Source organism: Camponotus floridanus, unplaced genomic scaffold, assembly GCF_003227725.1.
Source record: "Camponotus floridanus strain SB8 unplaced genomic scaffold, Cflo_v7.5 scaffold64, whole genome shotgun sequence".
Lineage (NCBI taxonomy): Eukaryota > Metazoa > Arthropoda > Insecta > Hymenoptera > Formicidae > Camponotus > Camponotus floridanus.
The window spans coordinates 1,118,382-1,140,328 of record NW_020229814.1 but is presented as its reverse complement, the minus strand read 5'-3'; the positions used below and the strand labels follow the sequence as shown (position 1 = coordinate 1,140,328).

Sequence of the window (21,947 nt, the reverse complement as noted above, 5' to 3'; positions counted from 1 at the left end):
TTATATTTTCTATTTGGAAAATTTGAAAAACCTACATTATATTAAAAGAAAATAAAATAAAAAAATTGTACCTCTTCGATGGTATCTCCACCTTAACGAAGGCATTTGCCGGGTGAAGAGGTTTGAGTACTCTAATGATTCGGAGAGCTATGCCGGCAGTAACGTAGGCCGGTATTCATACAATTTGTTTTTATATTTAATCATCTTAAATATAATCTTAGATCGCATCTTAAAATTCTGTTCAATCTCAATGAAATAACAAACATTTTCTAAATTTTACTTAAAACGATTTTAAATATAAGACTGTGTAAACACCGGCCTTAATTACTGGTAGGGTCACCCATGCCGGATAGGTCAAAGAGAAAGAGTCAGACTAAGAGAGATACCGTAATTATAATTATTATATTAATAATTATTAATTAATTATATATATTAATTTATATTATACATATTAATTATTAATATAATAATTATATTATATTATAATATATTATAATACTTAGTTAATAATTATTATATATTTTGAATAAGATGGAAGAGAGTAAAAGAATGATAAAACGATAAGAAGAAAGAAGCACGAGTCCCTATAGTCTTGGGAATGTGACAGATCACAACATTGCAAAGATTTGAAGAAGAAGATGCATCGGATAAACATGTGTAGTAATTAGGAATAGCTTGCAATTAAGTCGACTAATAATAGTAATACTTTTTAATTATGTTACACTTTATAATTTAGCACATTGTATTATATATACTATACATATAAAGCATCAAGCATTAAATATTTTGCTGTTAATGAAAATTGTAATAGAACAATATAAAAAATTTGCTACATAAAGTGTAACATTCGAAAGCACTTTTTTCACTGACGAGATACTATTAAAGATCAATGATTTTACAAGATTTATCGTGACACGAAACATTTATATATATATATATACATATACATATATATTTATGTATATACATATATATATATATATATATATTTATATTTATATTTAAAATAATCTAGATCGCGTCTTGAGATTCCGTTCAGTTAGTAAAATAGTTGTATTTTCCAACTTACTTAAGAGGATCTTAAATATAAGAGTGAATTATGAATGCGATGTATTTTTGTGCGGACATTTATCGAAAGGAATGCACGTGCTTCTCCAAATTGAGATGAGATAAGATTGCAAAATATCGAAGCTTTATGCAATGTGTGTAATCTAAATCTGTTAACGTACAAGTATTAGAGTAACGGAATAAGTATATGTTTGATTAAAAATACGTTTCTTACATGAATTTTTAATTACATATTTTATTATACTACAAATAAAAAAATCATGCTTGCGATTCTAACAATTTACCGACATGCACAAAATGATGACTTTACCGGCAGTCGAAATATTTGAATACGTAATTCTGGCGTTTAACGCGAATGCAGATGGCGATACTAAACAGCAAAGAAAGATGGCCGCATGAGTGAAACGCGAGGCGCGAAATATTGCATTTCGTATATCGTTCTTTGCGAAAAAAATGTGTGATAGTGTTGTACGTATTCGCGATTAACAGTTCAGTATCGATGAATACTAATCAACGCAAGTATAATTTGTCGTGCATTGGATATCTCTTCAAACTCTGTATATGAATCGTTTTCGAATCGTTCTGATCGCACGTTCCGATAACACAGTGATCCAAAAAAAATCGTCGAATATATTTACGATTAGATCGATGCACAGTATCGAGTGACTTTTATTTATTTGAAGCGCGACGTATTTTTGTGCGGACATTTATCGAAAGGAATGCACGTGCTTCTCCAAATTGAGATGAGATGAAGATTGCAAAATATCGAAGCTTTATGCAATGTGTGTAACCTAAATCTGTTAACGTACAAGTATTCGAGTAACGGAATAAAAGATAAAGATTTTGAGATCGTACAAGTTCGTATGATATATATGTATATATTAATATCAATCTTTATTATATATTTATATATTTATTTATTTATGAGTCTTCTTTTTCTTTTTCTGAACATAATTTATTTATTTATTTATTTATTTAGTTCGCTCTTAGTCCTTTAAAATGCAAAAGTAAATATTATAAGATTTGACTTTGGAAAAGCGCGATAAAACAATCGAATCATTCGTAATTCATATCATTAGCATAATATACTATGAATTTTCTACGTTATATATTGAATCGAAATTGCGCGAAAGAGGAAAAAAAGAACAAGCCTATGAATAGACATTTACATCCTTTACTAAAAGAAAAAGAAATTAAAAATATCTCTCCATTTTTTCTCTATTTCTTCGGGCAAGTCTACATATATGACCAATATGATTAACTGATTCCATCTTTATATATTTATCATTATGTGCTATTAATTAAAGCCGTAGACAATATTCAGTAATCAAAGTTGCGCGCAGGAAAGGCCATGCGCAGAAACGAATGCGCAGTGGTTCGGCCGCCATGTTGGCGCGTGTCTGCTACGTCATACGCGTCATTGCTACGTCATACGCGTCATACGGGAATCGGAGTCATACGCTGTTACACGGATCGTCGTACGTCCGCATTTTTCGCATCTTTTAACCGTTTTTAAACGAATACGCGAGTGAACGAGCGTCGAGAGTGTCCAAGGATGATCGTGCGACTTTCATAATATGTCGGTGAAAGTGCGCGACAGCTATTTTTCACAGTTCAGTGATAGCGCGATCGCGAAGATGGAGCGAAGTCGCGTCGCGTTATTTGCGCCCTTGATAATGATTATCGGATGCGAGCGAATATCGGGAGTGTCGAATAAAGTGTCGTGCGTTCGCGTTGATGATATCGTGTGCATCAAGATCGGAATGGGACGTCCCGAGGCGAGCGAGTGGAGCGGCCTGTGGAACAGCCGGTGAACGGTGAGTAGATGTGATTTATCATATTTGCGTGACAATTCGTGCTCATTCGACGCTTATACAGCATCGCGATGTCCCGAATTACGTTCGAACAAATCGGCGCCGCATCATAATTCGATGCGATGCCGTGCAATTCAAATAAAGTCGATCGCGTGAAGATGGTTAGGCTAGAAGCGATTTCAAATTTATTTTATATACGCGCAGTGCTGCACAGCTTATCTCGTAGGGCTGCCAACTGTTAAGGTGCAATTTCATTGACGCTAAAAAGTAGCGTCAATGAAAAGGCCGCTTTACACACTGAAAAAGTTGAAACTGTTTGAACTTTATTTTATTGACGCCATATCTAGAGAAAGTCTAGTGATTTTAATTTGCCGCTGGTTTCTAGCGTCAATGAAATTGCACCTTTAAGATGCGGCCTCATTGACGCTAAAAAGTAGCGTCAACCATTGGTTGAACAATGAAGCAACTATACTTACCTCCTTGTTCAACCAATGATTGACGCTACTTTTTAGCGTCAATGAGGCCGCACCTTTATTCTCTGAGAGAGAAATCTTCTTTTTCTCTTTTTTTAGTTTATTAACCATTTTTTTTGGACAAATTTTGCCTATAGAAAAAGTTAAAGAAGAATAAATAAAAATTTAGAGAGTAAAGAAAAATAAATCAAACAATTTGAGAAGTAAAAATTATCGCTCGGCGCTAGAAGGAATAATTAAGTGTTAAAAGTAACATTTTTTTATCTTGGAAGAGAGATTATATTTTTGAAATGTGACAATCATTTTTATTATTACATATTACACCTTTATTGAATCAAAATCAAATAAATCATAAAATATTATCGCTTTTATAATGTTCGTGTTTTTGATGTCTTATCTAATAATAAAATAAGCATTTATCTCTATGATTGTAAGTCAAACCTTTATTTTTATCCAAGAGGCATTGAACAAGTATGTTTTTATCAAGATCTAATGTAAGATGGATGAAATGAAACAAATATTTAGTATGCGAATTCGTCTAGATAGGAAAATTGTCTTTGTGCAGAAAAATTGATTGTGATCGACTGTTTAATACAAAATATGTATACATGTACATAGCATTCATTTTATTTTGTGCTTATAATTATTTGCCCAATTATTACAAAGAAAACAATGATGTATCACTTTTGTGCTGTAAATTAAATCTGTTATTATCAAGTGTAAGAGAATTATTAGGCTTGTATTTTTTTAATATTGTGAACTATTTTTTTAGGACAGTTTTCCTCTCCTATTACATATTACTACATAAAACTGTTTAGAGAAAACGAATGCAAGACAAATCTGCAATGATATTTTTATTCTTATATTCTGGATGTCTTTAGAAGTAAAAATGAAGAGAGACTAAGAGGAGATGTCAGAATAAAGAAATTTTACAATATTAAGATATTGTACTTATTAAAGTGTCAAAGTATTGGCCTAATAATACTTATACACTTTTATTTGCTATTTTCCAGGATAAAATGTTTTGCACAAAAAGAGACTCAACAGATATATATATATTTACATATATATATATATATATATATATATATATATCCAAAATACAATATATACATATATATGTATGTATACATATGTGTACATTTGTATACACAATACAATTGAAGGCCTGACTAAAAGAACCAGTCAAGTTAATTTTTTAAACACTAGAGGAACCAATATATGTATGTATAAAATACAGAGTTTGTATATTGGATACTTGAAAATTCTAATCAAGCAATTTACTGCAAAGTAAAATGCTTTTGTGAATTACAAGATAATTGTATATAATTGATTTCTCCTTTTTTAATATTGTTTAATAGGAGAAACATTAAATATTATAAACCACTAAAAAAAGTGGATTTATTTGGTTCTTACAGCCATACCTGCAGCTGTTATTCATAACATTTCATTCAATATTGATGTACATTTGATATCTAAAATTCGTATGATATAATTATTATTTACAAGAATCATATATATATATATATATATATATATATATATATATATATATATGTACATATACATACACATACGTATATGTAATTAAAATACAATTATTAATAATAAACTCTAAAGCATGAATCAAACAACAATGAACTTGCCATAAAAAAATTTAACATCTGATAGATTGAACTATATGCACATTCTGACAAGCTAAAGTATGAATGGCAAGAGGTCCCTTGGACTTGAGCTGACTGTTTTTTGCGTGTGACCGCGTTTCTGAGCACAAGTATGAACGTACATGAATTTACCTTCTCGAGGTAATAATGGCACTTGACACTTGCATAAGTATTCTATTATGATATATATATAACACTCGAGATACTTTATTTCTGGAACAGACACAAACGCGACATAAATAAAAAAATTTAGGTCTAAATCTTCTCTTTTTTTTTTTAAATTTTGCTAATATCTATATCATCCAAAAATCCGTAAAAATTCTATATTTTATCACAGTGCAGTTTCCCTCGTTTTAATCGATTATATGAAATAGGACAAAAGTGTAAAAATATGATAAAATGCAACTGCAATTGATATATCACGTAATATTATGAGAGAAGTATAAATATAAATGCAGGTGTCGCCAATTGTCTCGTATGATCGAGAAATCGTCATGTGCTGTTACGATTTCCTGCCAAGTGATTAAAAAACGCGAATATTAAATATAAATCCTCTATACATTTTGCGTTAAAAATCGTTATCCCAACCGGAAATATCATCAAGTGGTGGTGGATCAGTATCAGCCGGATAAGCATCGAAATTCGTAGTATCCGTAGCACTTTGGACTCGTGGCAGTATTGGCGGTTCTAGAGTTCTCGTTCTCAAACCTTCCCAATTAAAACCATCGAACCATCTGCAAAAAGTCCATAAACACAAAATTATTTTTTAAAAATTATTCTCTTATAATTTTAAAATGCTAAAATCAAAATATTGATTACTTGTGTTTCTGTATTTCACTAATGCCGCCTTTTTGGTATCCCAGACGTTCCGCTGGATTATCCCTGAAAATAAGACAATTTATATTGTTTATATATTGCGGATATTTTCAACAAATATTGACATATTATGAATAGATGAAACATTTTCAGTAAAAAAAAATTTATTTTGTATAATTACCTGCAAAGTTTCTTGATAAGCGCCATCGCGTTGCGCGTGATAGATCTAGGAAATTCTATAGCGTCGATTCCCTTTAAAATAATGTTATACGTCTTCATTGGTTCGCCACCGGCAAAAGGAGGCGTCCCCGTAAGTAATTCAAACATAAGAACTCCGAGAGACCAATAATCGGCACTTATATCGTGACCTTTATTCAGAATGACTTCCGGTGCCACGTATTCTGGAGTACCGCAGAAAGTCCACGTTTTCCGACCGTGATCCAACCGTTTAGCAAAGCCGAAATCCACGAGTTTAACATATCTAAGAAACAAAATGTGACCATGAAATAAATTTATTAAATTGCAAGACATATAAGAGACATATAAGATATATATATATATATATATATATATATATATATATATATATCTGTCAATTTAATATATATTAAAAATAATTTATATATATATACATATATATATATATATATATATATATATATATATATATATATCAGTAACGACTTCTATATTTTTCTATACAATATATGACTATTGTACACATAATTACCCTTGATTATCCAAAAGTAGATTTTCTGGCTTAAGATCTCTGTAGATGATATTTCTGGAGTGCAGATAATCGAATGCTTCCACAACGCATGCGGTATAAAACCGCGTAGTGCCATCGTCAAAGTGTCCCTTGTCCCTTAGAACGGTCCACAATTCACCACCCAAACAAGCCTCCATCAACATGTAAAGATACTTTCTATCTTTGAATGTTTTGAAAAGCTTCACTACAAAATCGCAATCCGCTTCGCTCATGATTCTCTTTTCCGACATAATGTGCTGCTGCTGTCGCGTCTCGACGATTTGCGTCTTCTTCATTTGCTTGAGAGCGAAGGATCGTGTGCCGTCTCCGGCAATTTGAACTAATTCAACTCTTCCGAAACCACCCACGCCGAGAGTCGCAATAGTCCGAAGATCTTGTAATCGTACATCCCGGAATTCCTCGTTTAGCCTGAAAAATTATAAGATTTCAGTATATCTCTGATCAGTACGAATTAATTTTCTTTCTCTCTTTTTCTCTCTTTTTTACATCTATTATAGAAAATATACAAAAATCGTAAATAGATTTATTCTTCCCGCATTTTGCACTCATACTGATAATATATATTGATATTTTTTCTTTAACACGATACATCTTTTCGTTTTTATTACCAAACTTACTTGAAATGTATAGTTTATTCGCCCATCCTAATGTCAAGCGTGGAACATAATATTACACATGACATATAACAATGAATATAGATATAAATGGTTAAAATGTTAATTTAAAAAATGCTTATGTAAGAAAGATCTAATTTTCATATAAATATTTAAGAAGAGAGAGATATATTCACCTTCTACGTTCCACTAGCTCGTCTCTGTATCGCGTTCGAATTTCATCCAAGGATGAAATTAATTGATTAAACGTCTCACGATCTATAACTAAACAGCTTACTCCTTCTGGATCATCAGCAATGATGTTGGCAGTCCTGAGATCATCTCTATAAGAGAATATATTAATATATATTTATCGTAAATATATTTGTAGTATATCAATCCTTCTTATAACATTAAATATATTAACAAAATAAAAAGTTTCAGTTAAAAATATTAATACAATTTTACAAATTAAATTTATTCAATAATCAAATGAATTGATATAAAAGATAATTAAACAACAATTTCAATATCTCTATAAGAGAAAATTGAAGTATTTATTATATTCACCCCTGTAAAGCTTTCTCGCCGAAAAAGTCGCCCTTTCCCAACGTTCTGATATATTTCTCCTCTATCGTATCCGGCTGTTTTATTGTCACACGTACTTGTCCCCTACTGATGATAAAAAACGTGTCACCTCTCGCCCCTTGCCTTATTATATAATCCCCATAATTGTAAAACGTCTACCAAGAGAGAAAATACAAAATTAATAATTATAATAAGTATAATTCGCACATATATAAATATATTTCGTCGAGAGAATAGCTTACCTCTTCTAAAACATCCGAAATTTTGATTAGAGTTTCTTCGGGTAAGTTCTTGAAGATCGGCACACTGAAAACATAAATTTTGCATTATTTTTAGATATTACATAAGATTATAATGTGTCATTTTTTAAAAAGTATTTCTAACAGGGACTGTATAACTTAATATTAATATTAAGAGAAATCAAAAAAAAAATAAAAGAATATCTTTATTAAAGTAATTATTTAGAAAAAATTGCCACAAAATTTTATGCTCGCTCGATTTGAAATATGAATAAATAGAAAATAAAAGAAATGATTTAATGCTTTATAAAATAATTAATTTTTAATTGCAATGATGCCGTAAATTTTAGGATTTGATAGCAATTATTTTTTGACAAGATTGACTTTACGATAAAAATGCACCCTGCTTTATGTACAGTTTTATTTTTTCTTTCTTAAAAAGAATAAAGTTTCATACACATAAGATTGAATAAATTGAAAATCAATTAATTAATTGCATACAATTAGAAATGACACAATTATATAAAAAATAAACTATTTTTAACATTTTAACAGACATATACAAGGTAATTGAGGATTAATGTATTGGCTTGCAAGATTTACCTCTTCAAGAAGTCCGTGTATTCCGCCTGTCTCGAGAGACCAGTCCTCATCATAATGGTTTGGAAACATTGTCGGTCGATGGCCCAGAGATGACAATCAGTTGCCGCGGTAATCGTCGCTGTCCTTTTGCAGTTGTAAAGAATAGCGAGCTCCCCCAGCACTTTACCATGTTGCAAGGTACTAAGATATTTGCCGTCTCTCGACACTTCGACCTTACCCTCTGGAAAGGAATCAGAGATCAGAGATGCGATCATATGCGTCGTACAATGATTGTGAAATGTCATTGACGTGAGTTCTAAGTCACTTGAAATACGGTTGTAGATTCTTAACGTGCAGATTGAAATCATATTTAATCCTTACGTCTATCATCTTATCCGCATCGCATCAAAGCGCTGCTTCTTAAGCGATTCAATCATTTATTTGATCGCGATTTCACGAAATTAAATTGTCAAGTTATTAATAAATCCCTCGAATTATCTTTTATAATTAAAATTATTTTATTAAATTACTAACATGTACCATTTAACGAATCGGAACAAAATTTCAAAACAGAAGAGGTACTGATCATCGAATCGCCATCGATGTGCTTTGAAACTGTCACGTTTTTATTGAAATATGCATATCGGTGTTTGAAATGTGTTTTGAACGCACGTTTTAAGTCCTAAATAGTCGCTATCGAAAGGCGAGATAAATGTTTCGAGTATATTAATTATTTATTTTTACACACTATTACGTAAGTCGAGTGACCCATACTCCCGCTAGTCCACTGACATTTATGAGAGTTAATCGAGCCACCGTGTGATTATTCTTTTGGATATATTAACATTTTAGCTAACTTATTTGCGACATTTATGGCGACTCGACGATTTCTTCGAAAAGGATTTATTTTAAATAGTATTAAGTCACACAAATTGCAGACTGATGTGTAATTGTAGTGTTTTAATCGCGTTATCTGGTTATATGATATTTTTTGCTAACACCTTTTTAATACCGTTACAGAATTGATTTTAAGTAGAATTCGTCTTTGTGTTATTATTATATTAAATATGTTGATTTTTAATATAATTAATTTTAATTTATATTAATTTTTTATATTAATTTTATGATATATATTAATATTTTATAATTAATTTTAATTTTTTAATAATATACTATAATATAATAATAAATTAATATTCTGTGCCTTGCCAATCAGAAATTGAAGAGACAAATCGTGAAGCTAGTTACTATCAATTTGTCCCACAACATTGTTGATTAAAAAATAAATCATCTTGATTATTTATTATAGATACAAAGAAAATTGAAAATAGAATATTCAGACAAGAATGTCAAATAAAAGGGACACTAGACAAATGTAACGAATCGCAAACAATAGAAAGATAGAAGATTGCAAATAATATTAAAAACGTTATTCCTAAAATATATAGATACAAAAAACAAAAAAATATTACAAATAAAAGCTTAAATATCACATATGTTACGTGAATTATTTTTTCTTTAATTTTACGAATTTATCATTGTTATTTGTTTAGAAACTTAACATTATTATAATTAGAAAATCTTTCGTTATTTAGAGAATTTTCAAGTGTTAATTTTCAAACGAGGAAAAACTAAAATACTTCAAGACATTAAAGGTCGACAAAATGCCTTTTAAAAATGAAGTAGCATTAAATGAGGAATTCCATATGAACAAATTCTTTACAATTATTTAAAATATGTAATGGAACGAACAAGCCAAGACTTTCCTTTAAAATAATATTCCTGAAAAATAATATTCAGAAATATATAAAATATTAGAAAATATAAATATATAAAATATATTAATTATATATTATAAATATATTAAATATATTAATTATAATTATAAATGTATGAAATACATAAATTTATAAAATATTATAAATATTATAAAACCCCAGTAAATATAAATGAGAAAATATAAAACAATGTAACGTATTTAATAACAAAATGATTTTAATATCTTATGCATAATACATATTGTATATTTATACCATAGATTCAGAATATGTTATATCTACAAAGATAAAATTTATATTCATAAAACATGTAAAAAAAGGTCATTTTATTATCTGTCATCCATTTATCTTCTTATTTGTCGAAATTTTGTTGGGGCAGCGAGTTGAGACAGCAAAGTGATTGCTTATTGAATAATGAATCCTGATATATTTTTTAATTATAATACATGTATATTAAACTATTTAAATTAATATTTTTACATTTACATTTTAAGTATACAATTATTGTTTAACTATACAATTAATCGCTTTACGATGAAATACTTGAATTATTACAAGTGTAAAAATTATATATTAAATATAATTTAATATAAAATCTATATTTAATATATTTAATAATATTTAATAATATTATATATTTAATATAATATTTAATAATATTTAATATAAAATATAATTTAATTGTTCGCAATCGAATGTAATTTTTAGATACGAGGTTTCTTTCTACATAAATTTCAAAATATACGAAAATATGATTTTCTTCTATAATTTCCAACTTTATAATAAAGACGATCTATATAATACATTCAAAAGAGAATTTTATTTTATTTATTTTATGTCGTATAATATAAGAAATCCTGAAGAAATAAGATACACATGTAAAATAGATCAGAATACGTGCATACATAATATAAGATTACAAATAGATTTCTATTGTCAATAATGAGCAGATTGTTTAAAGTGAACTTAATAGAAAATAACGCAGGTCGAAACAATTTTTCTTTTCGCCAGGACTTAAACGAGTTCGACATTGCGACAGGGGACAGATAGTCCATGGCCGTATATTGTCCCCCGCGAATGTTGCTTTCACTTCCTCTCGCGCATAACGCTTGGTACGAGTCATACAAAAGATCCCGAACTGGTTTTGCATTTGCATTGCACGAGGTTGGATCCGTATCTTTTTCCATCGAAGGGAACTATTGAATTAAGCGATGGCTAGCATAAGTATTTTTGTACGTTTTGCGAAGAGCCTCGGGTTTTCTTTTATTTTTTTTTTATTCTTTATTTTTTTGTATTTTATTTTTTTACAAAGAGTCACATCAATATTACATACAGTGCGTAATTTCTCTCGAACGAATGAATGGAATACGTCCATATTAATTTATCGAGCGACTCTTTAATTAAGAATATACACTTTATTTCTGCTTTGTAAAAATTTAGATATAGACTATTGAAATATTCTATTTAATATTATATGTCAATCTAAATAATTATATATCCAATTTAAATAATTATATATCAATCTAAATAAGACTAAATTAATCATGAAAAAATAATACTGTTTGGCATTATAATTATAAATTACTAGAAAACTTGGAAAATGCTTGTGTGATACTCGCGTGCGTATCGCTGTTACAAACTTTGGAAAGTGTAATGCAATTCTAATGAAGGAACAACACGAGGTTTTGGCGAAAGAATTGTTAACGCCAGCGATTAAAGCTATGTACGGTTTACAGTCAATTACGAAAGTTTCCTGCAATTGTTATCAACATGGCACGAGAGAGATTAAGTGCAACTATAGATTTAAGAAGTTTAAATAAGAGATTCCCGTATCTGTAAAATGTACGAGGTGGCATTAAAGAATAAAATTTACACAACAATAACTTTGCAAGAGAAGATATCAAATAAAAAAATAGGTAAAAGCTAACACGAGTGTCTCAGAAATTCATTATCTCCTCCTCTTCATCCAAGAGTAAATTCGCGATAAATCATTTCCTCCCCTTGTAATTACGGTTATCTTGCAAAAAAGTGAAGAGCTGTTTGATCCAAGAATAGAAATGTATAGAGACTCGAATAGAAATGTATAGAGTCTGAATAATCGCTGAAGTCGGCAAATTATGCAGATCATGGATCATATTCTTTTTTGATAGGCATCACCGTCCGCTTAATCTTCACGGGTTACTTGTGTATTCATAGCACATATAGCGATATAAAATTATGTAAGTACGCTGCGAAAGTCGAGAGAGTTGCTCCTTATTCGCTTTTATCGCTTTCGCGTCAATCGCGTTGCGTTTTGAAAATAAAACCGACGTGAATTCTCGACGAGCGAAATCGTTTATATCGAATCGCGGATGTTTTAATGACACCGACGTGTCATTAAATCAAAACAGCTGATTATGCGCATTTGTTTCATAAATATCTCCATCGTACATTGCACAACAATCTAAGAATCACTGGCTTCGATTGATTGTTTTGCGATTAGTCACCGTAAAACATTTTGTATTATCTCGTTAATTCATGAATAATTAATTATCTTAAGATATTTAAAAATTTATAAAGAAATAAATACACATGTTTGTGACGATACAATACTATTTTCAAATTGCTGTTATTTTCAAAGTTTTCAGAACATTTGGATACTCTGTGAAATATTCTAAAAAGCATGTATAGAAAATCAGCTCCAATAAATGAAATTTAAATCGTAACATCAGGAGTCACAGTTTATCGTAAAAATTATTTATGGGAGATGCAATCATAGAGGAAGGCAAATTTATACAATAAAAATACAATACTGTTAAATATAGCTCTATGGAAGACTCGACACATACATATATGTATGAAGACACATGTGTCACAAAGTCAAATATGAAAAAAATACACATCAACGCTTTTGTACAAGTCTTTTTTTGAAATTATCGATTTCCCACTGCGTGGTCAGAAAGCTTGAACGCTTGACATTCACAATCGTCGCATAATCTTCGGCGAACGAACAAAGAGACTCGCTGAATATATCTGACACTGACAGACCTCGCGGAAGAAGGAGGACAGAATAGGTAAGAAAAAGAGAAAGGAGCAGAGAGAAAGAGAGAGAATTCTCCTCCATGAGTCTCGTCTCGGAATCCTCCAACATAAGCCTCTGTGGATAGTGAATGCATCTGGTACTGGTTGGTTCACTCGGAGAACCACTGAATGTACACTGATGAGCTTCATATGTATACATCTATAATAAATATAAAGTGTACAATTTTGTGTGCGTGAGTGTGTAAAACACGCGGTAGAAGACCTAGCATGACGACATAACAGGACAACAAAGAGTTTAAGCTTCACTCATGGTATCTCCACCAAGTTTTATGCGAAACCAAACTCCCCCTACTCCTAGCTTGGCCTCGCCTTGAAAGGTGAGAGAACCATCGTCAAGTTTCGTGTGAAAATTCGACCAGGGTGTAACTTATCAGAAACTTCTATCACGGAAATAAATCGATTTTTTTTTAAATAACTTTATCTCATTAAACATCATGGGCAAAGAAATCTCGTAGTCACTCTGCTTTACTATTTTTTCATCCTCCAATTTAATTAAAGGATTGCGATAGCTACAACGATAGTATGTATGATTTGAACCGAAGAAAAGTGAAAAATTTGTCGCGAGGAAGAAACACAATATAATTTCGCGAATTTTTTAGGTGTCTTTCACTTTCGTTAGGTGTTCCTTTTAACAAAAATTCGCGAAACGAGTTTCCAAGCACCGCAGTGATTGACTTGCGTTTAACACCTACAGGAAGAGAGAAAGAGAGAGAAGTGGAACCCGTCACCGCGGTTTACGGTACAACTATTGAGGGTCGCTGCAAACGTCATAGACCCTCGACCGAGTGCTGATTACCTCATTGTTGCTTTAAAGTCACGGTTCTTTTTCTCTTTTTTTTTACTTGTAAAAGGCGCGTAAAACAGGATGTTGAATTGGGACATTCGCGATTGCGGAAATCGAGCTGTTAAAACATTTAGCTGCCGCTACCGGTTGCGATTTTCGCAACCTGCTATTCTCTCGATCCTCTTGTTCTGTGACTTCGGATTGACTACGAACAAGCTGAAGGTATTACTTAAATAAGGGAATCGGTCTATTTTCTAATTAAGATGTTGCTTAAATGTAATGAATAATAGTTCAATAATTGAAATTAATGTATTTCGACGAATTTTCGATCAACTCGAGACACCAACTCTTCGTTCTTTACGACCCTTCCACGCACGAGCGAACCCGATAGGGAACAAGACAATTTATTCCTGCGGTTAGGATACCACACGACAAAGATGACACTTCATTGCAGTTTATTGACAATTATAATTTTAATTAATGACACTTGCGGTCGAGTGTTGCTAGAGCTTCATGTACGATCGTTCACGATGACGTCAGTCAAGATGACGCTTTGACAAAAATAAATCATCATCATATTTACGCGATCCAATATACACAATTATAGAAGACTATGCCATTTGATGTCAAATGACGCAAAAAAATGGTGATTTCGCGCACTCTAATTGTGTGTGTGTGTGTGTGTGTTTGATTTTAATATTTAATTAAAGCTATTCATCGATCCTTTTACTATTATATAAACGCTAAAGAACCTCGTTCTTTCCAATCGACGATGTTTATATCCCTAAAACAGTATAAATAATTAAGAAATTATGATCATTAAAATGATCGTAATCCTCGTGTCTGCGAGCGAGCAATCGTTAGCACATTACATGTGAATAAAAAAAAAAAAGTGAAAGCGATTAATTAAAATCGTCTTACGTTATTATTCGCTTCGCAAATATTCGCCGATGTCCGAGAAAACTTGGTTTCGACAATAAAAAAAATTACATCGCGGCAGCTGCCGACAGTTTCTAGACAGTCTTTGCTCAAAAACCAGATGCCCTCCGATTATCGAATATTTTGGTGCACATCTGGATACTTTCCTTGTTAAAGTGAGAAACAGTAAAGAGAAATTTGAAGTATTTTTTTTCCATAGCGGAGAAAAAATCTTTTCATAAAGAATTGTGTTTTGTGCTCCTTAAATTAATCTAATACTATTAATATTCCATTTTGTGTGAAAAAAATTTCAAATATTTTATGTGTTGTAAAAATGATTAATTTGACTATCAATGAGGACATTAAAGAATGTTTAAGTTTCGCATCTTGCATTACTATTAAGTTAACACAGTCATCCAAGTACAATCGAGCAGAAATTTATTATTCTGCTAATTCCTTTCATTTTTAATTTATCTCTATAATTATATTAATTCCTATAATTAATTGGAATAATTAAAATTTTTATTATTCTTTGAAAAAGCGAGAGAATCATTGTTTTTTATGAAGGAAATTTTTGCACGGTGTACTTAATGCATGATTATCCTCTGTTAAAAATGTATAGACATCTAAATGTCATATATGTATAATGTAATAAAGTTTGTGCAATCTAAACACTTTTATCTACTTGAAAGCGTATAAGAATTGTTGATAAGAATCCAACCAGTAATATGCAGAAATATTAAGTGATTTATTAAATATTCTATAAAATAGGAAATTCTCTACAAACAGAAAAATATCACAGATTCTTTAATTTTTATCAAAACAATTCAGTATTTTTTCTGAGACATGCCACATAATATGTTTATGAAATTATTAAATAATTTGCGTAGCTAGTCTATATAATTTTCATGAATATCTTGAAAACTGATTATATTATGTATGTTGTGGGTGAATATATGTAAATGTAATATCGATTTTAAATAAATGGTAATGGCAATGACTTTGTTTTTCATTATTGACACATGTCAATATATTATTTTTATCTATAGCGTTTTTTACAGCCATAAATTGACTTGTAATATCGTCAAATATATGTAAATAAATGCAACAAGGCTTATTTTATGGAGAAAATTGGTAAAAGTTAACGTGCTTCATTTTGGATGAATTGTTAATGATGGAATGTATGAAATGCTCGATATGTTTTACATGAATATGAAATCATACATAGAAAGTTTCGAAAGTATCCGTTGCACTTTCAAGTTCAAAAATGTTTAAGAGAAATTTAGAATAGATTATATATTATAAAATTTATAACATTAAAAAAATACTTAATACAGTATTTTTAATAGAGAGAAAAAAAATGATGTAACTAATTGTAGAAGATTTCAGTATTTATTCTGGAGAAACATTTAATTATGATGTACCAACCGCGATTAGGCTCCGATTGAGTTGATAAATGAATGATAAGCGATAAATTTCCACTCTTATACTTCTAAAAATAGAGAAGTGTTTTTTAAGAAAATATCAGTATATTTTACATCAAGTACTTTATAGGTATTTTTATTATAAAAACGTTATCAATCGCAGGTGTATTATTCATGCTACATTATTAATTCGAGGAGTGATTTCATGGTGCAAATAACACGAGATAAATTATCTATAATTGATGTACATCGTAAATGTAGAAACTTTTTTCGCGTATGTCCGCGTTGAGTAACATTGAAACGTGTCATAGAAAAACGATCGCGAACACACGATTGCGTGTATAAAGCGAATGATAAAATCGCTTTTCTCGAGCAGCGAAGCAGACGAAGAGCCCATTTCGCGAGATAATCCGGTTTCGTGCTCTAAAAAATATAATATCGAGGTCAGCTTGACGCGACATCGGGATCCGAAACCTTTGTTCTTTCTATGCGTGTTGAAAATTGCAATCGTACGCGCGCACGTGTATGCGTGTGTGTGTGTTCGCTTCGTGTTGCGTTCGTTCCCTGTATGTCAGAACAATTATATAAACGAGTATCTCTCATACGTATATTTAATTGCGAGACATAACCACGGCGTCCGGCCATGTATAGAGTGTCTCGGAAGTTACGTACTTTCTCTTCTTTTGTCGAAGTGTGACTTCTTTCAAGAAATGCGCGCCTGCCGATACGTTCTGTACATTTGATCACCAACTTTTCCCAGTTTAATTCAATTAAAAAAACTCATTTTAGATGATATATAATTTGCAGCAAAATTCGAGACAGACTTTTATTTAATTTTATGTTTCGCATAATGTTTAAATTATTTAAAAAGAAAATTATATGTGTGTAAAATTATTAATAATTGTATATAATTAAAATTCTATAAGTAAATTAAATGGGTGTTTTTAAACGGATAACAAAATCCTAATCTAATCCAAAATTTTTTAAAAATTTAATATTCCAAAACAGGCTAAACTTGAATAGAATTTGAATTCAACTTCTACAAAAGAATTATCTCGAGATATTTATAAAAAAAAATATTCAAGAAGATAAAACCCTAATCTAACCTCAAATTTTTAGAAAATTTAATATTCTAAAACAGGCTAACCTTGAATAGAATTTGAATTCAACTTCTAAAAAAGAATTATCTCTAAGTATTCATAAAAAAATGTTCAAGAAGATCTTGAAAAAAGGTGACGTTCAATCAAAGTCAAAAGCAATTTCACTCATTAATCGAGACTCGCGTAAAGCGACTTTATAACCACCCCGTATATACAAAGTAGATTCGCGCGCTGACGTTTGCTTATTCCCAGGAAATACCGGCTGTAAAAACCGCGGTTTCCCGCGTCGACGGTCTGTCATATCCGCGAACAAGTACCTTCGCGTATCTGGCGTCTTCTCATAGGCTGCGGCGCGCCGGTGCGTCTCCTCCTCGCGTAGGTGTGCACCGGCACTATCAGCCTCGGCCTCGGAATGAGGAAGCCGCCCTGAGCACTGCCGGAGGACGGCTGGTTCACCTCGGAGCACTCGCTGTCGGTGGTGCCAGTGCTGCTGGATCCCCTGGAACGAGCGTCCTCGTTCCTCGTCGAGGACGGTTCCTCCAGTTTGCTCTCGAGCTGCGACACCACGTCGACGTAGGGTCGCCCGACATAGGGTGACTCGTCCTCCTGCTGCTTGGCAGGAACCTTGATGCCGCTTTCGGCGCCGTTGCTGGTCCAGTTGACCCCGCACTCGCGCCAGCTGGCCTCGTAAAGCAATTCCATGGCTCGGCCGCGGGTCGCGTCCGGGTCCAGGAGGAGTTCCGGGTCCTCCAGGACCGCCCGACCTGGATAACTTCGTACCTTCATGACTTGGAGTTCGCGTCTGCTCCAGCCAGAGACAGAAGCTGGGAAACGGAGCCCGCTCTCTATGAACTTTCGCCGGCGATTTTTCTCGAACTACTCGACGCGCGCAAAGGCCAAAGGCCCGAGAACATTGCTCGACGACAAGGTAATTCTCGTCTGGCAAAATGAATCCGATAACGATTCTCAGATGCGTTCAGGGAAGCGCGACAGGTGGGCGCAGCAGGTAGGCGCGACAGGTGGGTGCATTCTTGACAATTACGTTTTTCCGCTCTACGTTCTTAAATGTCGCGCTCGAAAAGCTCAAGACGGAGCGGTGTCAGGCGATGAAAATAAATTCCAGAGATAATATCTCGAGTCCCTGACATTCGGAGGCGACAAAGTCGCGAACAACCGAAAGACATCACGACCGCGGTTGGCGCTGGTCCAGGAAAAATTCACTTATTTTCGAACTTGCGTACTCCTTAGTCCGGGTTTACGGGACCAACAATTGCGAGAAGACTAAGAAAGAAGTTGGACCAACACCAGGCGACCCCGTCAGCTCAGCGATCGCTCATTCGCAACATCCGGCGCCGACGAACAACGGATCGCTGCGGGACAGATCGAGCGGGAAACCGGGCCATCTCCGGCTGTCGATCTTCTGTCACAGTCCCAGTTCGACGAGGACACCTCGCGGTCCTTGCACCTCGGTTCCCGTTCTCAATATCCTCGATATCCTCGCGCACCGTGAGAAATTCCGACATCTGTCAGGACGTCGCCTCGAAGCGAGACTGCCCAGATCCCGGCGACTAGGACCCCTTCTCCTCGCGATCGATCACATTCACAGTCACACGTGGCGTTTCTTTTCAAAGCGACAAGCGGTATCCTGTCAAAGGAGGACACCGCAACACGAGCGGCGTCGCGTTGCGCCTGACGCTCACTGACAGTATTCGCGACTGGTGAAAAGCATGCTCATGTGAGCGGTAAGAGAGAGAGACAGAAGGAGAAAGAAAAAGAGAAAAAGAGAGAGAGAGAGAGAGAGAGAGAGAGAGAGAGAGATTCCCTTCCCTCGACAATTCGCGGGAATCCCCACCATGGACGCTGCGCTCGTGAGAGAAAGGACAGGGGTTCTCATTTCGTCGATCTCACTCGCCCCCGCGATCGCTCCCACGATGTAATAAAAGCGCAGCGCAGTTTTATGACCGCCAAGATCCGGGAGGATTCGAAATTAGAGGACGGTCCTGTACCCACTTCATTAGCTACGTGTTAATTTGACACCACGATTTTTCACGCGTTGTTCATTTCTTCAGGACTTTCTTTATTTTCATACAATTTTTAGAATAATCGGAAAAGTGATGATTTTTATACTATTTAAATAATTCGTCGTAAAATAATTCGTTTTAAACAGGATTTATTTAAATTTTGAGACTAACCTTGCAACACTTTCGAAACTTTCTCTTTTGTATTTATGTAAAAAAAACTTACAACAATCATTTGTTATGAGTTATTGAGTATAGATGAGTCATTGTAGATAAAAATATAACACCTTAAACAAAAAAAATATAACACCTTAAAAAAAAGTACGTAGATAAAAATATAACACCTTAAACAAAAAAAAAATTAAAAAAAAATAGTAGAATAAATTTAAAAAAATAGATATAAGAAAAATTTAAGAGAAAGGAAACAGAATTCCATTATATTAAATACAAGATTTGAATAATTTTTCTAAGATAGATATGTAAAAATAATATTTATTTTTACATGTAAAGATTTATGTTTACACATGTAGATATGTAGAAATTTAATTTTACACATCTACACATGTAAACATAATATTTAGACTTATGTTTACACGTGTAAATATGTAAATATTTATTTTTATGTGTACGCGAAAAAATGTCCATTATCTTTGATTGCTTATAAATTTTAATTCTGAGCTTAAACATTTTTTATTATAAGCAAATTTTAATTCTAGAGATTTAAATATCTATTCGCGTCTAAACTTAAACAACATTACGATAATATACCGTATATACGGAGTGTACGAGTCGAGTGCGCTCGTCGTCGATTACGTGACTGCAACGACACGGATGAGTGATAACACTAATAATCGGATCAGTTGGGAAAGAAAGAGAGGAAAGCGACGTATTTTTCTGTGAAAGTAAGATACGGCACGTCAGTCATTACGAAATCGCATTGGTGCTTTGTTCGACGGAAATCGAATTCCGGGAGAAAGAGAATTATATACCAATGTTCATATAATCGTTTTTACATAAATCCGACATTCGCGTTGATACCGCCCATGGTTTCTATCAATGAAAATTAATAAATATCGAATTAATGAATAAACACAATTATTTCGATGTATCTATTTTTTTCTCCTTAAAATTTGATTTCCAGCAAAATCAATTTCCACTATCGGCTGTGTAATCAAAATGCATGTAGCAAATCAGTTCTTAATTTTAACTGGAATTATATACTTAGTTACTACAATTTTTGTATTAGTTACTTGTAATTTTTTCTGTCTAGAAACTGTTCAGGAGTTTTCCAAAAGAAATCCTACAACGCAGTTATTTTTTTCAGAAGAAAAGATTATTTTTAAAAAATGCGAGTCTCTTAAATTAACATAATCTTCAACAATAAATAATTGATTAAACAGTTTTAATGTGTAAACTTGAAGTCAACGATGAGAGTATATTTAATTTGTGTGAATTGTCTCCTTTTTATTCTACAACGTATAATCAAGAAATTTTATGATATCACTGTTGACAGTTTAAGTGCACGAGATTAATTTTTTTTAAATATATATTTAAGAAATTTAAGAAATGTCTCGGTGGAAAAATCCAAAAATCCACTATTTATAATTTTTTTTATTAAGGACAAATACATCACACGCAGCTCTAATAGATAAACAAGAACGAATGACGTACTAGAATTAAATTGGATTGGGAAGGCACAGAAGTGTGAAATATTGATTTTAAAATAGCGCAGCTAATGTATTACTGTTTTTCACCCTCAATCTTTCATCCACTGGCAATTGAAGTTGTCAACGTCAGAAATAATACCGGAAATATTCTTTCAACGCAGACATATCCCAATATATCCGTTTCTACTTCACTTTCTCGTGGATCATTGTCATTTTATGGACAAATTAGTGAAATTTAATGAAATTTTTTAAATGAATTTTATATTATTTTTTTATGAAATTTTATGACCCATTATAATAATCTACTCACATATCTATTTTACGTTGTAAAATTTTTAATATTGTTCCATCCAAGCTATTCTATTTCATAAAGATGTGTGATTGTATTCACTTACCCTCCATGACAAAGACAGTAGAACCGACAGCGCCTTCTTGAATAATTGTCAAGCCAGCCGGAAACATAACAGGATACATACAATCGACGATCTCTCGGATTTGCGTGAGTTCTAAATTTTTCATAAAGTCGTTGTCCAGAATGGCAGTCTTGATTAGTTCGCGAGACCTTGAAACA

At 32.5% G+C, this 21,947-nt stretch overlaps 1 protein-coding gene across 3 annotated transcripts in view; it reads right to left on the bottom strand.

Moving 5' to 3' along the window:
* Positions 1-4,958: 4,958 nt before the first annotated feature.
* The window catches only part of LOC105255628 (cGMP-dependent protein kinase, isozyme 2 forms cD4/T1/T3A/T3B), a 41,652-nt gene continuing 24,663 nt past the window's right edge, over positions 4,959-21,947 (bottom strand). For 2 of the 3 annotated variants that reach the window (XM_011265029.3, XM_020028904.2), the window contains 9 exons: positions 21,772-21,938; positions 8,628-8,847; positions 8,028-8,091; positions 7,768-7,940; positions 7,395-7,541; positions 6,566-7,012; positions 6,017-6,316; positions 5,839-5,901; positions 4,959-5,753 (listed from right to left, as the gene is read on the bottom strand). In XM_011265029.3, coding sequence (XP_011263331.1) covers positions 5,588-5,753; positions 5,839-5,901; positions 6,017-6,316; positions 6,566-7,012; positions 7,395-7,541; positions 7,768-7,940; positions 8,028-8,091; positions 8,628-8,847; positions 21,772-21,938 — 1,747 coding nt within the window. In that variant the 3' untranslated portion in view covers positions 4,959-5,587. Of the gene's footprint in view, positions 5,754-5,838; positions 5,902-6,016; positions 6,317-6,565; positions 7,013-7,394; positions 7,542-7,767; positions 7,941-8,027; positions 8,092-8,627; positions 8,848-18,008; positions 18,689-21,771; positions 21,939-21,947 lie in introns of those variants that run through there. The other variant, XM_011265033.3, reaches the window with a different exon arrangement.